General features: G+C 46.3%; 2 protein-coding genes across 3 annotated transcripts; one reads left to right on the plus strand and one right to left on the minus strand.

Annotated features, from left to right (window-relative positions):
* Window positions 1-551: 551 nt before the first annotated feature.
* trmt61a (tRNA methyltransferase 61A) lies at window positions 552-15598 on the minus strand. The gene is made up of 4 exons (XM_027274842.1): window positions 15332-15598; window positions 12581-12921; window positions 5629-5895; window positions 552-1173 (listed from the first exon to the last, which is right to left on the minus strand). The coding sequence occupies exons 2-4, from the start codon at window positions 12909-12911 to the stop codon at window positions 866-868; spliced, it is 906 nt and encodes a 301-aa protein (XP_027130643.1). The 5' UTR covers window positions 12912-12921; window positions 15332-15598; the 3' UTR covers window positions 552-865.
* On the plus strand, window positions 14749-19196 carry ckba (creatine kinase, brain a). 2 transcript variants are annotated; one of them, XM_027274840.1, is made up of 8 exons: window positions 14749-14881; window positions 17278-17465; window positions 17557-17711; window positions 17786-17918; window positions 18094-18265; window positions 18361-18484; window positions 18561-18750; window positions 18829-19196. In XM_027274840.1, exons 1-8 carry the CDS (start codon window positions 14859-14861, stop codon window positions 19005-19007), a joined length of 1164 nt encoding a protein of 387 aa, XP_027130641.1. In that variant the 5' UTR covers window positions 14749-14858; the 3' UTR covers window positions 19008-19196. The 2 variants fall into 2 exon arrangements, with proteins under 2 accessions (XP_027130641.1, XP_027130642.1); XM_027274841.1 differs by lacking the exons at window positions 14749-14881; window positions 17278-17465 and adding exons at window positions 16356-16506; window positions 16803-17004.
* The last annotated feature ends 407 nt before the right edge of the window (window positions 19197-19603 follow it).

Raw genomic sequence — 19603 nt, forward strand, 5'->3', positions numbered from 1 at the left:
ACTCCTGCTGACGCCTTTTTTGGTGCTGAGCCTCAGCGGAGTGTTTGTTACTGCAGGGAGACGCTCAACAAGTAACATTAAACATGTCAGAGCATAAAGAGAGAGAGAGAGAGAGATGGAAGGTCAGGGTCTTTGAATTAAAGGAGCTGGAAACAGTTTGAATGTTTTAGATGGTTTTGGAAAATTCCTCTACGTGCATCTTCACACGAATCTGTCTCTGCTCCTCTGTGTGCTGTGTCGGAGGAAGACGTGTTTAGGTTTTTGGATTTTGAGGAATAAAGTCGACTTTTCTTGGTGCATCAGATCAGGTTAGAAGAGCGAGCGACACCTTGTTTGTCTCATGCACACACATTCTCCAGTCTGCATGTCAAAGTGTTTTTGAGAAAGATGCTATGCATCTTTCTCAAAAACACTTTGACATGCAGACTGGAGGAGCCGGGGATCGAACCACCGAGTGTCAGATTAGCGGATGACCCCCGGAGACTGACTCACTTCTGGAGCCAGCCTCAGGGTTTCTGTTTGGTGTTAGCAGGTGAAGAAAAACAAAGATGTTTTCACACATTTGTTGGATTTATTTGAATACAAAAGTGCAAAAAAAAAGGGAAAAAAATAAAATTTTCTTCCCCGACAAATGAAACTGATTAAAACTGATGTTCATAAAAAGGGGAGGCACGTGATCAGCTATGATGAAAATCTCAAATTAAATCAGTCGACTCGATTTTCACTCTTGCTTGATGCAAGCAACAAAAACTCCAAATTATGTAACACAGGACTAAATCCTCTCAGTGCCAACCGGACCTGGGCGAGCCTGGTATCCCGGCTGGATTATCAGTCAGGCTCCGTTTACTGAAAATCACTCTGAGCTTTAGGTTCTCGGTTTGGTGGCGAAGGTGAGGTACCCTGTGTGACCGGGTATTTCTCTGGGCGGGGTGGTGGTCTTTATGGTGACGGAGGCGTGGTTCGGAGGCGCTTTCTCTGCTGCTGCTGCGTCGGACTCCGTCTGAGACGAGGGGTCGGGGCCGAAGTCAGGCAGCGGCAGGGAGACGTTCCGCACGTCGTGGACTCTCAGCAGGACCTCCACGGTGCTGATCTCCTCGAAGCCCTGATCGGCCAGAGCCTCACACGTCCTCTGAACCTGCTCGATGCACGGAGAGAACGAACACACCCGACCTCCTGCAGACAGACAGACAGACAGACGTTGTAACAAATGTGTCACCTTTGCTTGAGCACCGACTTTTCCACAGACTGACATTCATGGTCCCCAGAGGGACGACTCCTCTAGTGCCACTAACAAGTGAGATAGCTCCACATCTACTGGATGGATTTGGTGCAAACATTCATGGTTCCCAGATCATGAATCCCAGAGACTGAAGAGTTCAACAGACTTTGACAGTCCTCTAGTATTATTTACAAAAATAATAATCGGTCATGTGAGAAATCTGGGAAAGCGTCAGTGACAGACGAGCTGCTGAAGAAGACGTTAAAACTGTTCAGACCGGAGGATAAAGATGCAGAAAAGAGCTGAGCTGTGAGACTCATCTCAAAATCTTCAATCTGACGTAATAACTTGTTTATCTGCAAACACCGGGATGATCTGAGGACATTCATAGATCCATCCACATCACTGCAGATCAGCTTAACCTCGATCTCTGAAGGCCAACGCACAGAAAGAAGCACTCCGCCTGCTGCTAAAAGTTTTAGATGAAGTTTATGAATGAGAATCCTCTAATGTCACATTATTTACCATCTTTAGATAGTTCTTATGGTCAGATGATCCCACCCTCCTGTGTAAAGGCTGGATTCTCTTTGTTATCTCTGCTGAGAGATAAATAATCCAAACCAGGTTTATAAACTTGACATGGACTCGAGGGAACTCGTGATACTATTACTGCTATTAATAATTTGTTTATCTTCGTACTGTCAAAGCAGATTCTCTCCCCTAACAAAGCAGCCCTGTGACCTGTCGGCTCCGGGCTGTAGTTTGTGGATCGTCGGCGCTCTAATAAAAAGAGATCACCTGCCGGCTCCGGCCTCTCGTCTCTAAATGAAAACCCCGCCGTGATCGCAGCGGGAGGCCGGAGCGACTAGCCAAGAAAACTTTCACCGACTGACCTGAAGAGCGAAGAATGTGACTCCTGTGAGGTGCAGCTGGGAGTCAGCTAACTTATTATTATTATTTCTATCATTTCGGACTCCTCTGCACGACATCCATCGCCTCTCTGCACATCTGTAATGATTGTTTTCTTTCTGTAATACAGAATATCTAAATTTTCAGTTACATTTAAAGCTTCACAAATATTTTCCAGGCCCCTCATACAACAACAAACTCCATCAGCCTTCAGATGAAGCTGAAATCAGCCACAGTTTGGTTCATTAAGCATCAGAGGGTCAAACACGGCTGTGTTACAATCTGCCCGTTTAATCTGACTTAATCTGCCGACGGCTGTGATTCAGAGTTTGGACCGGAGAGCAGGTCTGCAGAGGGCAGCCTCGCTGAAGAGTCCGCTGCGTCTCTGACAAACATCACGGGGAGACTTCGGGATGTTTCAGATAGCGGTCGTTCCTTCGACTAACAGGACCAGTGTTCTCTCCCCCGAGGCGGCCATAAACATGACTCAATGGTCTCCTAGCAACCAGGACGGAGACACACACACACACACACACACACACACAGGGAGGGGCCGAGTTGATCATTATACAAGGGCGTCTCAAGCTGTTATTAATAACCTCAAATATCAACCGTAAGCTCACATCTGCGATCTATACATGCGTGAAAGTATGAGTCCTTATCAGGTTGTTGAGTGTTTGGGTTCAGAGAACATGTTTGCTCTGTGGTTGCATAATAAAGAGTCTAATAAGAGCGAGCCGGCGGGGGGAGGGGAGCTCTGTCAGGATCCGGGGGTCTTTCTCAGAGAGCGCCGGGCTGCAGGCCAAAACATTACAAGAATTACAACTGAGGACGAAAAAAAAAGAAGAAATGTTTCACTGCCCCTCGTCTTGGACTTTGTCCACTGCAGTAAATCACCTCGCAACAACTTCATCTGCAGCCTGAGAACAGACCTGGAGTCAGTCTGTGCAGACCCAGGAACCAGGTGATGAACTGTAGCTGTGCTTCATACGTCTTGTCTCCTGTCTGTGGCCTTTGGTTGGAGCGTTTTGGGGCACTGGTGCTCAGCTTGGCTCCGGCTCTCTGGAGAAAACATCCAGTCTGAGCAGTGGGAAGCCGATCCACCCTTTCTGCTCATGGAGCCACGTTGACCAGCTCTCTGCCTGCAGCATAACCCTGTATGGTCATGGGACTGCTTCTACAATGGCTGCACTCTACTTATCTGTATATGCATGTGTGTGTGTGTGTGTGTGTGTGTGTGTGTGTGTGTGTCAGGACGGGAATATGTAGCAGTGGCACCATAAAAGGGATTCAGAGAGGAGGAGGCGAGCGTGGCATCCTCGCTCCTCCTGAATTCCTCTTCTTATTGGGACTTACTCTTTAAAATCATGTTGCATTTATGTGCCTCTGGAAAATGAGCGTGAACCCAGACTGCTCATAAAACATTGAACACCGTTTAATTCTTTGTTATGAAGGAGATCTGAAGTAACGTCTGTGACCTCCTGCTGATCCACACTGACCTGTGATCAGCTGAACGGTGTCTCTGTCATTCGTACGTCTGTTCTCACACTATGTAACTTTGGGCTCCGGGTCGGGAGAAGTACGTAACGCTTTACGGCACTAAGTCACACAGCAGCAACTATTTCACTGATTCTGGTGAAACTGGATCATATTTTATGGAGGAAATGTTTTCTGGTTTTCCCTCTGATGTCCTCCGGCTGCTCCGCCTCAACTCTCTGTGATTTACAGAGTTTATGATGGACAGTGAAGTAAACTGCTGACAGCTGTAGCTGCTGTTAGCTCATGTTAGCTCAGTCTGTTAGCTGCTGTTAGCTCATGTTAGCTCAATCTGTTAACTCATGTTAGCTCAGTTTGTTAGCTGTTGTTAGCTCATGTTAGCTCAATCTGTTAGCTGCTGTTAGCTCAGTTTGTTAACTCATGTTAGCTCAGTTTGTTAGCTGCTGTTAGCTCATGTTAACTCAATCTGTTAGCTGCTGTTAGCTCAGTTTGTTACCCGTCGCTCTGAGCTCACCGCCAAGCTGACGAACTGAGTGTTTGTACCACAGGCGTTATGGACTACCAGGAAGAAGAAGAGGAATGCTGATAGGGAGTGGAGCTGGTGTCGTGCCAGAACTGGAGCTTAGCAGCCTCTATGAACATAATGGCAGAGGAGAAGAGAGCGAAGAGGAAACCTGTGGGTGACATCACGCCTACCCTGTCCATTCTTTAAACTGTGATTGGTAGAAACGCAGCTTTAGCACTGTGTGTGTGTGTGTGATTACTTTCTATTTGTATTGTCTGTATGTATTCCTGTCCTGTTGTCCTCTGGGGATCAGTAAGCTGCTTCATTAAAGAGGTGCAGCCATGTAATACCATGAATGGATCTGAGGTCATCTGATCTGGATTTATTGGCTCTCCTTTCCTTCTGCACATTTATATATTTATTTATTTTTGGCTCTGCAGTTTCGTTCTAGCTGGTCGTTGCTCTTGTTTCTCAGACGCTCATGCACAGTGCAAACAGACAAACACCAGACAGAGCAGTGATAAAGGGTGTATGTATACCGTCACATGAACTTTGACTTTACTCCTGAGCGAGCTGCCGACCTGCCCAGACATGCTGCTGGTCCTGTTTGTCGCAGATACCGTAACAGCTTTTTTCTGTAACCAGGAACACGGTAACACACACACACAGCTTTTTTCTGTAACCAGGAACACGGTAACACACACACACACACACAAAGTTAATGAGCGGTGTGTTGGCGAGGATCGATGGTGGTGCAGGGTGCGGCGACACAGCCGGGGTAATAATAAATTCTCCGGCTGGTGTTTAAAATGTGCTCAGTCACAGTCACACTCCTGCGGTGCCAGGACGAGTCACAGGAAAGTCAACATCAGGTGACGCTGAACGTTACACACACACACACACTCTGTAGTTAGGACTTTATATAATAAGAGTGTTGAGTGGAGAAGAAGATTTGAGGCGTTTCCGCCTTAATAAGACGGTTTCAAGTTAAAAGCTGTGTCTGAATTTTAACATGCAGTGTTCAAACATCCTGCTGATGTTTCCTGTTAGAGCTGAACTGTGTGTAAGAAATAAAAACAGTGACTAATAATGTGTCAACAGAACATTTTCTAAATGTTACACCCAGTTTCTGAAGCTGAAGATTTGCTACAACATTTATAAATGAGTCATGTTCTGACCGCTGACAGTGTAAAGACTGGACAGTGTGTGCGTGACGTCACCCGCAGGTTGATGAAGAGACGTTTTGAGGCTCAAAATATGCCTCCACCACTCGGCGATCATCAGTGGACCTGAGGCGAGCTGAATGAAGCCTGGCTGCTCTAATAAGCCGTCGGTAACAACAGGAGATGACCACAGCCTGAACCAGGAGCCGGGTAACGTGTTGAGGAACAGAAGGCTGTCAGTGTGAGCCTGAAGGACTCGGTTGGTCGAGCATTGATGTAAAGCTGTCACACACACACACACACACACACACACACACACATAGCAGTTGTCCTACCTTGCTTCTTCATAGCGGCCTTGGCGTGCCTCACCGCCTCCCAGGGGCTCGGGATGTCGAGGAAGACGGCGTCCGCCACCCCGGTCACTCCGAACCCGTCCTTGCACACGTCCTGGTTCCTGACGGTGACCAGATGATCCACCCGGTGCTCCTTGAACTCCTCGGCCGCCTTCTCCGCCCGCTGCTGGTGGAACTCCACCGTGTGCAGGTGACCCGTGGGGGCGATTGTACGCAGGATGGCGTGGGAGAGGGAGCCGCTACCTGTCCCTGCAAGACAAGACGCCACGGGGAGGATGAGAACAGCGGGGACTCGGATACACTCTGCAGGCAGTAAAAACAAACGTGTCCTTGTGTGTCCTTACATCTATCAAAGGACGTGGTGATGAAAGGTTTGATAAAAGACGTGGAGCTTCAAAGGACGGGTTCATGATTTTGGTGCAAACAATAAATACGAGGAAAGACGAGGAGCAGCAGGGACACATGGGTGATTTGGGGATCTCTTTTCCAGGTAAAGTGTGAAATAAGTCGTGCAATCTTCAGACATACGTCTTGTTATGTCTCTAAAATGACATTGGAAGCTTGATTCAGTCTAAACAAAGAGCTCACAGCTGTTACAACAACAACAACACACACACACCCTCACACGGCTCTTCTCTCCACTCTGTCTAAGTGGTGCTACATTTCTGAGTGGGCCCTCTTTGCCCTGCAGTGCCCCGGCTGCTTCTTAATACCCGCTAATGTGCAGTGTGTGTGTGTGTGTGTGTGTGAGTTCACTAGAAGTGAAATAACGCCGATCATGTGACCTTCAGTTAAGGTGGTGGTGGAATGGAGCGTCGAGTCCACAGCTACATCCCATCCTCCCCCCTTTCTTTCTCCTCCTGACATTACGTCACCACCGCCTTTGTTCGTGCGGCGACAAAGAGAGCAATGTTTACCGTCCAGCAGCTTTGACTTGCTGAAACCTCACACCGCCGAGCCGGATGTGAGCGGTAAATAGTAAAACTGTAAATGGATGCTGATGGTAACACATCAGAGTCAGTGAGAGGAGATAAACGCTCTGCTTGAATTACCTCACTGCTGATAAAACTTTATCGTTCTGGGTGAAGGTCTGACTGAGCTGATTGCCTGTTCTGTCTCTGAACGGGAAGTTCTGAGGAACTGGACTTTACTTTGATATTCATCTATAAAAATATAAACTAGGACGATGAAAAAAAAACCAATAAAGAAGACCTAAAACAAATTCTCCCTTTTGTTTGCACTGTGGATCCAGTTCGGAGGTTTTTGTGTTGTAATCGTTGGATTAGATTTCTCTATTATCTCCTTCAAGGAAGCTGAAACTGATGTTTCAGTCCCGGGTGTGTTCGTCTGAATTTCTCACAAAGATTTCAAATAATCTGGTGGAAAGTTGGACCACAAACAAGCTGATCTGCAGACAGTGTAAACTGAGTAAACCTTTGTGCAAACTATTCACCTAAAACATGAAATATTTCAATTAGAGAAGATGTGAATCAGCACTGTGTGGTTTATTTGACATAAACGGCGTCATTGTGAACTAACTCAGACAATATGTGGGTCGTCCCTTCTGGCTGCCAAAAAACGCAGTTGAGCCGGATCCAAACTGGAAAGAATTGGCGGCCTGGCGGCGCGCTGCAGCCGCCAATCAGACGCACTTGCGTTGTTCGGGATAAAGTGGAGTTTACTGTTGAGAGGAAATTGCTGTGCGGCTCCAGTTCTGCCTGAGTGATGGGTCGGGTCAGAGATCCGACACGATTCACATAAACAGACGATCAATCAGCACAGAACCGACATCGGACCTCAAGCTTTATGCCAGGAGTGCTGACGGGTCCAGTTTCCATCCTGGTTTATCCTGATACGCAGCATGAAAAACAACCAAAGCAGCCGGAAACACACTCAGCGTCAGGAGCTGGGTCTAAAATTCGAAATGAAATGTGATTATAGAGAACAACGTTTAACCTTTGTTCTAAAACGGGCTGAGGACACAAAGTGCGTTCTCCACCCGAATCTGTGATCAGACAAATTCGATAAAAAGGCATCTAGTGCTGTAACTGGAGACTGGAGACGGATTATTACACTGAGAACATGAGACAACTCTAAAGTCAAACAACAACTTTCCACTAAAGCAGCACTGCTCTTATATTTGCAGACTCAAACTGTTCAGGTTGGAGAGAGTTTATCTGGTAGTTCTGCTTTGATACGAGCCAAACACAGATCGGAAGACAGGAAGCGTCTGATCCGATGTATCAGGAGAGAAGAAGGAACAGTTCATAAATACAGTTGGCTGGAGTCACGTCAGCTGATTGGGGTTAGTGCTGAAGTATCAAAAGTACAATGATGAAGTTGTAAGTTGTAAGGAATGTCGAGACAAGAGTCAAAAAATATGAAACACTCTGTCCAAAAGACACAAACTCTTTCCAAAGTTAAAAACATTTTGATGCTCAGCGTCAGCAGCTGTTGACTCATCCGAGACTCAGAATTTGACCTACAAAGTGCAGATTAATGCTAATTAACATCTCTGTGGTCGGCAACAAGGAAATAACAGCATAAAGACGTCCGACGTCGCCTACGGGTTCATGAAGAGGCGATGTGAAGCATGTTGGATGTCCAGAAATGGATGGGCAATGGGCAAATGGAGCTATTTCTGCTGTGAAGTTTTAACATGGGGGTTTATGGAGCCAGACTCAAGTGGATGTTCACACTGACTTCACTTCACAAGCCACAGTGCTGCAGTGGCTGACCGTCCCTACAGCCGTGCCTCCAGCATGGCTGAAACTATTTGCATTCTGTGTGTAAAGCTTTGTCTGATACGATCTGTGCTGTCGGTTTATGAAATGAAGAAGTGTGTATTTCTGGGTTTCATGGAGAGGAAATACAAGTGTGTTTGACCCTTTGACGCGTGTCAGCTGCAGGATTTGGAGCCGGAGCTGGTTTTAGGACGCAGTTTGCTGTCCGTGCATGAAAAACACTAAATGATGATGAACTGCCTTTTAATGAGAGCTTTGCTGTGATGCAGCTCGTGACTCGTATCAACGTTTCTAATCTGCTCGCAGAACAAGACGTCAAGTCAGTCAGTGGGCAGCCACAGCACGAGAGGAAGCCGTGATACAAGAGGATGGAAATGTGGTGGGGGAGGGGGACTGCCGACCTAAACTGTAGGTCATCGCTGCTTTCTCTTCTCCATTTACTATCAGAGACAACATGGCGGCTGGTTGGATGAGAAGCAAAACCAGGCCAGGGGTTAAAGATCTTTTCCCCAAAGGCAGTTTTTAGAAAGTGAAAGTCGGAGAGTAACATCATTGACCCACTTCTGTGTGTGTAGACTGAGCACAGCACTCGGACCTTTAATACTGCAGTGAATCAGCTTGAAGGAGAACTGTGGGTGGCAGACTGTTTACTGCTATGAAGTGAGGCTTAACCAAAGTACATTTACTGGGGCTGATTATACAGATTCCCCATGAATCACAAGACTTATACCACCATGATATACTTAGACCTAAAGGAACGCTTTGCACCATTGTCAAAAAATGTCCAAAATGTCTTTTTTCTTGCTTGGTTGACACATCTTTGATAGCGGTGAGTGCTAATCTCACTGAAAAGGCATTGGCCTTCTCTGTAATGCTTTTAATGTGAAGCAGCAGCTTTAGCAAATGCTCAGTCTGCATTAGCAGTAATTCATTTTTCTGGAATAAAGTAGCTGGCTGTTTGGCCGGCAGCTGACGATGATGAAAACCTCTGCAGCGTGCATTAAATAAATGAATAATGCAGATATTTCGGTCTTCATGCAGAAGATGGCAAATGTGCTACTAGTTCACCAATCACCAAGACAGCAAGAGGAAGTGGTACTCTTTCTATGATTGGTTCGAATGGTGAGCCAAAAAGAGAGGGGTTGGTTCAAGTTAGGCGTTCACAACAAACCAAATGAACCTCCACGACTCAGTTCAACCGTGCTGAACAAAGCTGGAATTAACCCATCTTCAAACTCTCAGATAAAGCCTCCTGCGTTACAAGAAAACAGACGATTTTCCATCATATCAGCTGTGGATGATCTATTAAAGTAAGTGTGGCTGCTACTAACGGTTAGTTATGAATTGTCTATCAACAAAAAATTAAATAGTTTCCTAAAGAAAAGCATATTTCTAGCCATGTCCTCAGTGTTACAGGGATAGTTTTGGTATCTTGAAATGGGACTGAATGAGGTTCCTGTGTATTTCCTACAGTAAATACGGTAATAGAGTAAACTTCTATGCAGATGACACTCCACTCTGTCATTTCCACGTGATGACCCCTCGACCTCTGCACAGAATGTCTTTCAAACATATCTACATGAATGAAGTCACTCTACCTCCAGCCAAACCTACCAGGGTAATGGGAAACTTCATGATTGATGACAAACTAACTCGACGCCTGGCTCTGCCACCCGTACGCTCAGGGCAATCCAAACTTTGCCCGTTGGTGGAACGTCCTACCAGTTCTTACCAGATCATGGGCGTCCCTCTCTACCTTCACAGACCACCTGCTCTTCAGAGAGGACCTCCTCTCCAACACTACCACCAGATGAACACGATAAACCTATCCCCCTCTGCATCTGTCATAGTACTTACTGCTGCACTAACAAGTCCTCGTCACACTGGTTGTTTCTCTTGTTGTAAGTCACTTTGGATAAAAGCATCATGACTAAATGTAAAAGCTTGGAGAAGCAGATCTATGCACTGCTTTGAACAAGGTCAGCAGAAAAGCAGGAAAACAATCAATATCTCTTTAAGTGTACGCTATAATAAGAACGTTTCCACCGCTTTACTTTGCCGCCAGGCAGCCTTGGCGCTACCCGTAGAACTTCCTGTCACTATGGCTTTAAAGTTTCTCCATGCCAAACAACTTTTCAGATCAGTTACATCAGATGAAAACAAAATTACACACACAATTCCTCATGCATGCACCTACACACTGCAGCCAAATACAGAAACAAGCCAGAAGTGCTGCCACCTGGAGACCCGGTTGTCTTTGTTGCTACGGGGCAAGTTTGTACAGTTTTAACTTCTGTACCACCTGCGCCTCTCGGCCAGTTGAACTTGACACTTTTATAAGGCCTTGATAGTATGACTCGAAAGCCCTTGAGTTACAGTATTTGCTCGCTGTGGCCTACTTGATGTGAAGCTGATAGAGGGAGTAAAAAAATAAAACAGTTAACAGTTGGCTTCGAACAGCTGGCCAGCCAGAACGAGCTACCTCCAAGGTGACTCCTCTACATGACCCGATGCTCCTTCAGCAGGCTTGGCATGGAGGCCGAGCGACAACAGAATTATCACCTCTAATCGCTGCATGTTTATACAGCTCACTGACAAACAGTCGCCCCTCCACAGGACAGCGCGTACCGTTTATAGACTATCAGGCTCAACGTTATGAGTCACGGCTGCGTCGTACAAGCACTGATTAGCGCCTCATCGACACGTAATAACATTTAAGTGCTATGTGCGGTTAATAAAATGTTGCACCCCACAAGTCATTTAATAAACTGGGATTTAATCTGATGTTCAAACCATTATCACTCTGAATTTGACGTGATAAGACTTCCAGAGAGGTGCTTTTAATCTAATGCACGCATGTGGACGCACACACAGAGTTAAAGCTACATTAAACAGGCCGCTGTAATGTGATGCAGATGGTGCAGCCCTCTCCATACAGGAGACTGCTGACTGAACAGATTTCCTGCAGGACTCATCCATCACCCTGGAGACCCCTCCAACACACACACACACACACAATTTTCACTAAGTACAATCAATAACGTGACATTGCAGGGCTGGCAGCAGTAAAACATGATGAAGCATTGCACCACACACGTTAACAACCACTCCCATCCCCCCTTCACTGCCCTTGGAGTGGGAAGGAGCTGCAACAGCTAGCCGAAAGCACACGGACACACTCGACTGACTGCAATTAAACAAATGGAAACGTTGGGTGGAACTGAAATCGAAGCAAGAACCGGAGGGAAGACAAAGAGGTGACAAACGCAGTGTGTTACATAATTTACTCATCAGGCACATCTGTAGCTGTCACATGATGTTCAGCATCAACAGCTGAGGCTCTGTGGGACAAAACATCAGACACAAAGGTGCGAACAGCTGCAGGGGGAAAGACATGAATAATAAAATAACAGAGACAAACATCCTGAGCCTGTGTGAACATAAAAGTAGATTTATACCCGACACAGGCTCATGGCAGCCCCGTTCTTACAGTATAGGTCATGATTTATACTTCAGTGTCAGATTTCTTCAGTTAACAGCACCACTGCAATGCTATCATACTTAAAGCTTACATAATGCTCCGACCGCTGCACATTAGCTAAGCCCTGAAAGGTTTTTTTTTTTTTTCCTCCTCGTGTCGTTTTGTATGAAGCTTTACAGAAAGGACAGGCTGCTGCATATATACACGCTGCGTGCAGTCATCCGGACAGTTTCCTCTTGTCACCGTTTACAACCACATGCAGCATGCAAAGCGACATGATGCAGCTTCACAGAACAGAGCTCCCATTGAAATGAGTCAAAGTCGAGCTTCAGCTTCATCCAACGCATTGAAAACATTAGATATTACTGCCTGTGCCGTCTTCTTTTATTAACATAGTTTCTGTCTTTATCCGTTACTCCTTCATCCACATTGTGTCTCACAGGAGCTTCCAGGATAGAACGGATCACACTGTTGATTGTCTATGGCAGCACACAGGTTATTCCATTCATTTGAATGGGGATACTGCGGTTTGGCTGCAGGGGTGCAGCAGAACTTCAGCCTGATTTGGTTGAGGTTTGTTCACTTTGGTTGAGAGACCGTGAATGAGAGCAAGGGAGCGCCATCCTCGACAAAGCCGTGTAATCAGTGAAATAAAGTTATTTCCTGTGTGATTGTGCGACATTAGTCATTCATCTGAATTAACGCTCACCTGACTCGCAGACGACCGATCCCGGCTTGAGCTCCAGCATCATGGTGATGGTGGCGATGTCGGTGGTGTAGAGGATCTGTGTGCGGTGTGGCAGGGTGACGGTCCACAGCTCGGGCGTGGGGTGCAGCACGTGGACCCACCCGCCTTTGCTGCAGGTGACCTTCGACCCGTAACGCTGACCGATCAGGTCCGTGGAGTGGCGGATGACTCCGTAACGCGTCTGCGTCTGGGCGCCCTTCTGCACCTTGACTGGCATCATGGAGTCGTGGCCCAGGTAGATGATGGCTACGTCCCCGTCCTGAATGAAATCGGAGTACTCCACAAAACTCATGGTGAGCACTCTGTGACAGGGAGACAGGATATATGTAAACAGAGGTGCAAAGCTTTGCTTGAAATGCAATCTGGGAACCCATCAGCTGTTTTATCTGGATCCATATGCAAATATCTGTTTATTTTTGTTGCCTGTCTCATGAATCAAGCTGCTCATCAGCCTGCAAGTCTTGTCCCGGATATCCGTTATCCAGAGATCAGACCCAACCCATGAACCGTCATCCCTCCGAGACTAAATTATCATCAGACGTTAGCCGATGGGGTCTGAGACTGGGTGTGTGTTTGTTTATGTTTATGCTGCGTTCATGTCCTGTCATCATTATCGTAATTATGAGCTTCCAACTAAGCAGTGTTCACGTCAACTTCCAAGTTGTAATTGCATTTTCTTCTGACAGCTCCAACACGTGTGACAGATATCACATGATACTTCTGGTTATATTGTCAATGGACAACATTTCAATCCTCACACAACAGCTCTCTGATGAGTATGACCATCATGACGGCACACACAGCTCATTTATTTACACAGACGTCTCTACCAAACATCATATTTGACATGAATGTAGCACTCTGCAGTCTGCAGCCATGAGCAGTGAAGGCAACACCCATGCAGCCAATTAATGCTGGCTGTATTCGTCACATTTATGATGTTTCTTTGAGAGAAATGAGTCTGTTCTCTGTGCTTGGGATTATTTAGTTATTTTTATTGGTGCCACAGAGGTTAGACTTTGGACGCAGCCAAGATATTTATGCACTCTATGATTCTTATTGTATTACATGTTGGGGGCAGGCTGGAGAAACAACCATAAGACCTCTTGAGTCCATATACAAACAAAAAGCCAATGCACTTCCATCACTGTGCTGGAAAAATACAATTCACTGAGCTTTGAGAATTTTAGAATATTTTCAAATGTGTGCCTTGTTTCTAACATGTTAAATGGTTTGGCCCGTCCTCCACTCTGTGACTTTGTGTGTACTCGCTCAGTCAGCCCTGTTAGATCCTCCAGAATATCCTCTGTACAGATTGGACCGTACCATTTGTCGCTCTGCATTTGGGCGATCAGCCACAGCTCAGGTGAACGCCTGATAAACTTCTACCTGACGATATAAAGAGCTGCAGCTCCATCAGTACATTTAAAACCACATTAAACAGTCTCAGCTCTGTAGCCACTGACACTGTGGGTGTATGTGCTATGTAACTTTGTGTTGTGTATTATGTGTCCTGTGTGTTTTTTTGCTGTGTACTGTTTGTTATCGTGCTGTGATATGTTTTAATTGTGCCTGCAGATGAAGAGTAGCTGTAAGATAACGCTGGTGCAGTGCATCAAATGTAATTTATCATGTTTATGTTTAATACTGTACATGGTCCCATTAAATAAATAAATGAATGATTTAATGAATTTAGCCTCAGGGTTTGGGGGCTTGATGTCATGGTAACTGACGGTTACCATGGTTACCAGGTTTAAATTAGGTAACCTGCACTTCACAGTAAGAGAGAGAGAGAGAGAGAGAGAGAGAGAGAGAGAGGTGGATTAACTTTTAACTTCCTTCGCCTTGGTGAAAACATAATGATATATTTATGATGTCTGTCTGTTTGTGGTTATTATTTCTAACGAGGCCTCACATAAGTTAGTTAGCCAGCTTTATTAATCCTGAGATTAAAATCAGAATCAGACTGAAGTTTTTCTGAGAACTTAAACTAGTTAACTTCATCCTGACTTAACTGTTAGTTAGTTAGTTAACGTTAACCTGTATCTGTGGATGCTGCTGGTGACCTCGTTGTCATGGTAACCGCGTTCCACATTAATGCCACGCGCAGAAACCGTTATTTTTTAAATTCAAACCGCAGATCAACGGTCGGTCGGTTTAATTCAGCTCAGCTGCATTTCACACAGAGACAGAGACAGAGAATCAAACGGACTAAAAAGAAAAAGAAAAACACTGAAACATGTCGGACAACATCGAGAAAATGTGAGTGACATTAATTAATATTAATATATTAACTGACGTCACATTTATTATGTTTGTTTGAGGGTTTTGTGTCGGAGTTAGTTCTCAGAGTTTGGGCTGGCAGAGGTTACCTTAGCTAAGATAAAGTTATGAGTACGATTCAATTTAAATAAGATGTTTTCAGTGACGTTAACCAGCTACCTGAGCGATGCTACCACCATACCTGACGCTAACGTCAGGTGGCTAACGTTAACTTAGCAAACGTTGACGCAACTTTCCATATTTAAAACTTTTTGTTTTAAATATTTTGAACTTTGTCCATCAGAGAAAGCTTCGCCACAGTTTGTCCCCTCACTCACACACAGGTGTCACGGTGTAAAAACTGTTAACTTTGTTTTAAACGCTGCTAACTAGCATGCTAACGTTAGCTTCACAGCCGTTACGCCGGTTAAACAGCCGTTACCGACGTACCTGCGCGAGGGCTGTCCGTCCGTTGGCTTCGGGGTTTCAAACGGACACCGGCTGCGGTCTGTTAACGGTCAAATCAGCCTTTTTAAAGCCGCTGGATGTGCGCGTGGAGCCCGCTGACAGACGCCCATTCATTCCCCGCACACGTGCTGTTGTTTTCGGAGGAAGTGGACTGAGACACGACCGGATGTGGAGCCGCTTCACGGACCGGTAAATCACACAGCACCGGGACAGTGAACCGAGAGAGGCCGGTCCAGGTGATGTGTAGGTCGGTTCGGGCACCGCGGACTGTCCCGCTGCAGGTGCAAAGAAGACTGCTGCTAATACTCATAGTTAATAATAATAATAATAATAATAATAATAATAATACATTTTATAGGCGCCTTCCTGTCACCTTACAATAAATGAGAGTAGAAGCAAATACAGAAACAAACAAAAAGAACCATAAAAGTATCAAATGACAAGAATACAACATTAAAAACAGGTTAAAATATTATAAATCATGTTAAATATGACAATGCAACTGAATCAGATTAGTTATCATCAACTGTGAAGAAACAGAAGCAGCATAATTCTTTAAAATGCTTCATTGCAAATGAAAAAGTCCTGTATTTACATTTCTATCTCATTAAAGTATCAGTAAAAATGTACTTAAAGTATCAAAAGTCACATTTCTGCAGACAAAATGACCCCAGAGTGACATTATCAGTCATTTATTATAACTCTGGATGTGTGGAAGCAACATTTTGCTCTTGTTGGTCAATGTGGAGTTCAGGCTGATGTTAAATGTGTGAAATATAAATACTAACTAAATATTTACCCATGAAAGCAGTGCATGCAGAACAAATATCACAATTTAGTTTGATGAGTTATAATTTATAACCCTACATGGGGTCAGCCCGCTGTTAGAATAACTTATATGTGTTTGAAACATTTGTACAAACGTTGACTGTAATCTGTGGGAGTCTCCACGTCACCGAGCGTCCAATTAAATGAATGGACTACAAATACCGACCAATGGGAGCGCAGATGGTGCAGTATAAAATACGATCCCGAGCTGTCGGTGTGACCGGAGAGCTGCTGGACGCCGCTGGTGGTTTGTGAGCTCCTCGGCCGGAAACATAGGGATCTTTGTATCGACAGCTGATAGTAGTAGTAGTCCACAAGTCCGACAACAGGTAAGATTGATTCAAGTCAGCGTGCAGACACGTGCAGAGCTTTAATGTTCGCAGACTGGTGATCAGATTTATGAATATATCGAGGATTGTAGTTTTAATGTTTATTAGATGATTTATGGCTGACGGCTCTGCAGATGTTTGAAGGTCTGTCTGCAGATGTTTGAAGGTCTGTCTGCAGATGTCTGATCTCAGTGTGAGCTCCATCATTGAGCCGCTCACTGCAGCTGATCTCTCTGCTCTGCTCTCGGTTCATGTCGCTGCTGCTCTCCGCCTCTCCTCCATCCTCCGCCCGCCAGGGATCAGCCATGCCTTTCGGTAACACGCACAACCAGATGAAGATGAAGTTCACCTCGGAGCAGGAGTACCCGGACCTCAGCAAACACAACAACCACATGGCCAAGGTGCTGACTCAAACCATGTACGAGCGGCTGAGGAGCAAACAGACACCCAGCGGATTTACTCTGGATGACGTCATTCAGACCGGGGTTGATAACCCAGGTAAAACGCACGAGCCCGCCGCCATCTGTGCGCGTTAATGGCCGCTCCGCAGGTTTTTACACTGACCTTGACGAGGGGATAAACTGTGAGCTCTGACTCTGAGAGAGCCTCCATTATCACAGGGAATGGTTAAGATTACCACTGTTACATAATGCATGCAGGCAGCAGCTGCTTTCACTGTGTGTCCTTAGTGTGTAGTGTAGACTCAGCTGATCAGTGAGGTGAAGTTTGTCAGGTGACCTCCATCACCCTGTAGACTCTGTTTGTGTTTAGCTCTGAGGGCTTTGCCAAGCTTCAGCTGAAGAGGCTGTCAGCTGAGGATGAGTTTCCAGATCTCAGTCAGCACAACAACATCATGGCCAAGTTCTTAACCCTGGACATGTACACGAAGCTGAGGGAGAAGGCGACCCCCAACGGAGTCACCATAGATGGGGTCATTCAGACAGGGGTTGATAATCCTGGTACAGTCAGAGCAGAAGACACCAGCACATTGAGTTAGTGAGGATGTTGGTGTGTGTCCTGTTTCCTCTCTGACCTTGACTCCATGTGTAGGACACCCCTTCATCATGACCGTGGGCTGCGTCGCTGGAGACGAGGAGACGTACGAGGTGTTCAAAGAGCTGCTGGACCCCGTCATTGAGGACAGACATGGAGGATACAAACCCACAGACAAGCACAAGACCGACCTGAACCCGGCCAACCTGAAGGTACCACAGTCTGTCAGTGAACACGCCTGACTGTAAGAGACTAACACTGCTCATACTAACCGTGTCCTCCTCAGGGTGGAGACGACCTGGACCCAAACTACGTCCTGAGCTCCCGTGTCCGGACCGGACGCAGCGTCCGCGGCTTCTGTCTGCCTCCTCACTGCAGCCGAGGAGAGAGGCGTGCTGTGGAGAAGCTCTCCATCAAAGGTAAAGACCGGAGTCACTGACAAACAGCTGATTGATGTAAACATTAGAGTAGAGATTCCAGTGAGGTCACGTGATGCTGCTGTCATTGTGTGGCGGTGGCTGACCTCTAGTGGCCACAGGAGGAATAACAGCCTGTAGTACAATAAAGGTCACTGACCTCATCTGTCTCCTGCAGCTCTGGACTCTCTGAGCGGAGACCTGAAGGGGAAGTACTACGCCCTGAAGAACATGACAGACGCCGAGCAGCAGCAGCTCATCGATGACCACTTCCTGTTTGACAAGCCAGTGTCTCCTCTGCTGCTGGCCTCCGGGATGGCCCGGGACTGGCCCGACGCCAGGGGCATCTGGTGAGACTCGATCTGCACCACTGCTCCTCAGTGTTCTTTCTTTGTGGTTTTTAACTTGAAGAAAACTGAATAATTCAAATGTTTTCTTTCTGAAGGCACAACGACAACAAGACATTCCTGGTGTGGGTGAACGAGGAGGACCACCTGCGTGTCATCTCTATGCAGAAAGGCGGCAACATGAAGGAAGTGTTCGACCGCTTCTGTACCGGACTCACCAAGGTCAGTGCTGACACGAGCTGCTTTATATCAACATGTGATTTGTACATGGACCTGACGAAGCTGCTGCTGTGTTCAGATCGAGAGCCTGTTCAAGGAGAAGGGTCACGCCTTCATGTGGAACGAACACCTCGGCTACGTCCTCACCTGCCCGTCCAACCTGGGCACCGGCCTGCGTGCTGGAGTTCACGTGAAGCTGCCCAACATGAGCAAACATGCCAAGTTTGAGGAGATCCTCAAGAAGCTGAGGCTGCAGAAACGTGGAACCGGTGAGTCCCACACACGACATGTTGGTGATCTGAAGTATCACAGTCCATCATTAACGTCTTACTGTGTTTCTCCATCAGGTGGCGTGGACACGGCTGCTGTGGGCGGAGTGTTCGACATCTCCAACGCTGACAGACTGGGCTTCTCTGAGGTGGCTCTGGTGCAGATGGTGGTGGATGGTGTCAAGCTGCTGGTGGAGATGGAGAAGAAGCTGGAGCAGGGCCAGTCCATCGACGGCCTCATCCCCGCCCAGAAGTAAACTCATCCTGATACCAACCCCTCCTCCCCCTTTACCCCTGTTCCTTCTCCCAGTACCCTTATTACCCCCCCTGAACCCTGTGGATGAATGTTTGCCTCTGTATCACCGTTTGATTTGTTTGTGTATTTATGACGACACGGTTCCTGTACGACGAGGATGGAAACAAATAAAATGTTCTGGTTAAAGTTTGTTGGCTGCAGTGACTCTTCATGGTGTGACTGTTACCGTCTCGTCACTGTTAGAACTTTTCTTGGCTGTAAATCTAGTTCAGGTCCAGAAAAGCTGCAGAGCCGAGGTTCTGGATGACAAAGCTGCACCTGCAGCCTCGGCTACTCCACCTTAAAGACCAGTGTGTCGCTGACGGGAACTCCTGCTCCACTCCTCCCTAACCTAAAGGAGAAACATTACTGAAACAAAGGCTCTCAAGAGTCTGTTCTGGGCTTCTGTAGATGAGAAGCTATTTCTATAGTGACATTTTTCAGGTGGTTAAACATTTAAATTTTAAAATCTGATTGAGACAAACTGAACTCAGCCTGTCCCTACAGGTGTCTGCTAAAGACTGTCCATGATGATCGAACGCCAGTTCAGGAGACCAA

The sequence above is a fragment of the Larimichthys crocea genome, chromosome XXIV, assembly GCF_000972845.2.
Source record: "Larimichthys crocea isolate SSNF chromosome XXIV, L_crocea_2.0, whole genome shotgun sequence".
NCBI lineage: Eukaryota > Metazoa > Chordata > Actinopteri > Sciaenidae > Larimichthys > Larimichthys crocea.

Bases quoted from the DNA above. Each gene is read 5' to 3' on its own strand.
- trmt61a (XM_027274842.1), bottom strand. From the start codon at position 12,911: ATGAGTTTTGTGGAGTACTCCGATTTCATTCAGGACGGGGACGTAGCC. The intron at 5,896-12,580 runs GTGAGCGTTAAT...CTTGTCTTGCAG, and splicing joins ATCGGTCGTCTGCGAGTCAG to GGACAGGTAGCGGCTCCCTC. The intron at 1,174-5,628 runs GTAGGACAACTG...GTCTGTCTGCAG, and splicing joins GGCCGCTATGAAGAAGCAAG to GAGGTCGGGTGTGTTCGTTC.
- ckba (XM_027274840.1), top strand. From the start codon at position 14,859: ATGTCGGACAACATCGAGAAAAT. The intron at 17,712-17,785 runs GTACCACAGTCT...TGTCCTCCTCAG, and splicing joins TGAACCCGGCCAACCTGAAG to GGTGGAGACGACCTGGACCC. The intron at 18,266-18,360 runs GTGAGACTCGAT...TTCTTTCTGAAG, and splicing joins CCCGACGCCAGGGGCATCTG to GCACAACGACAACAAGACAT.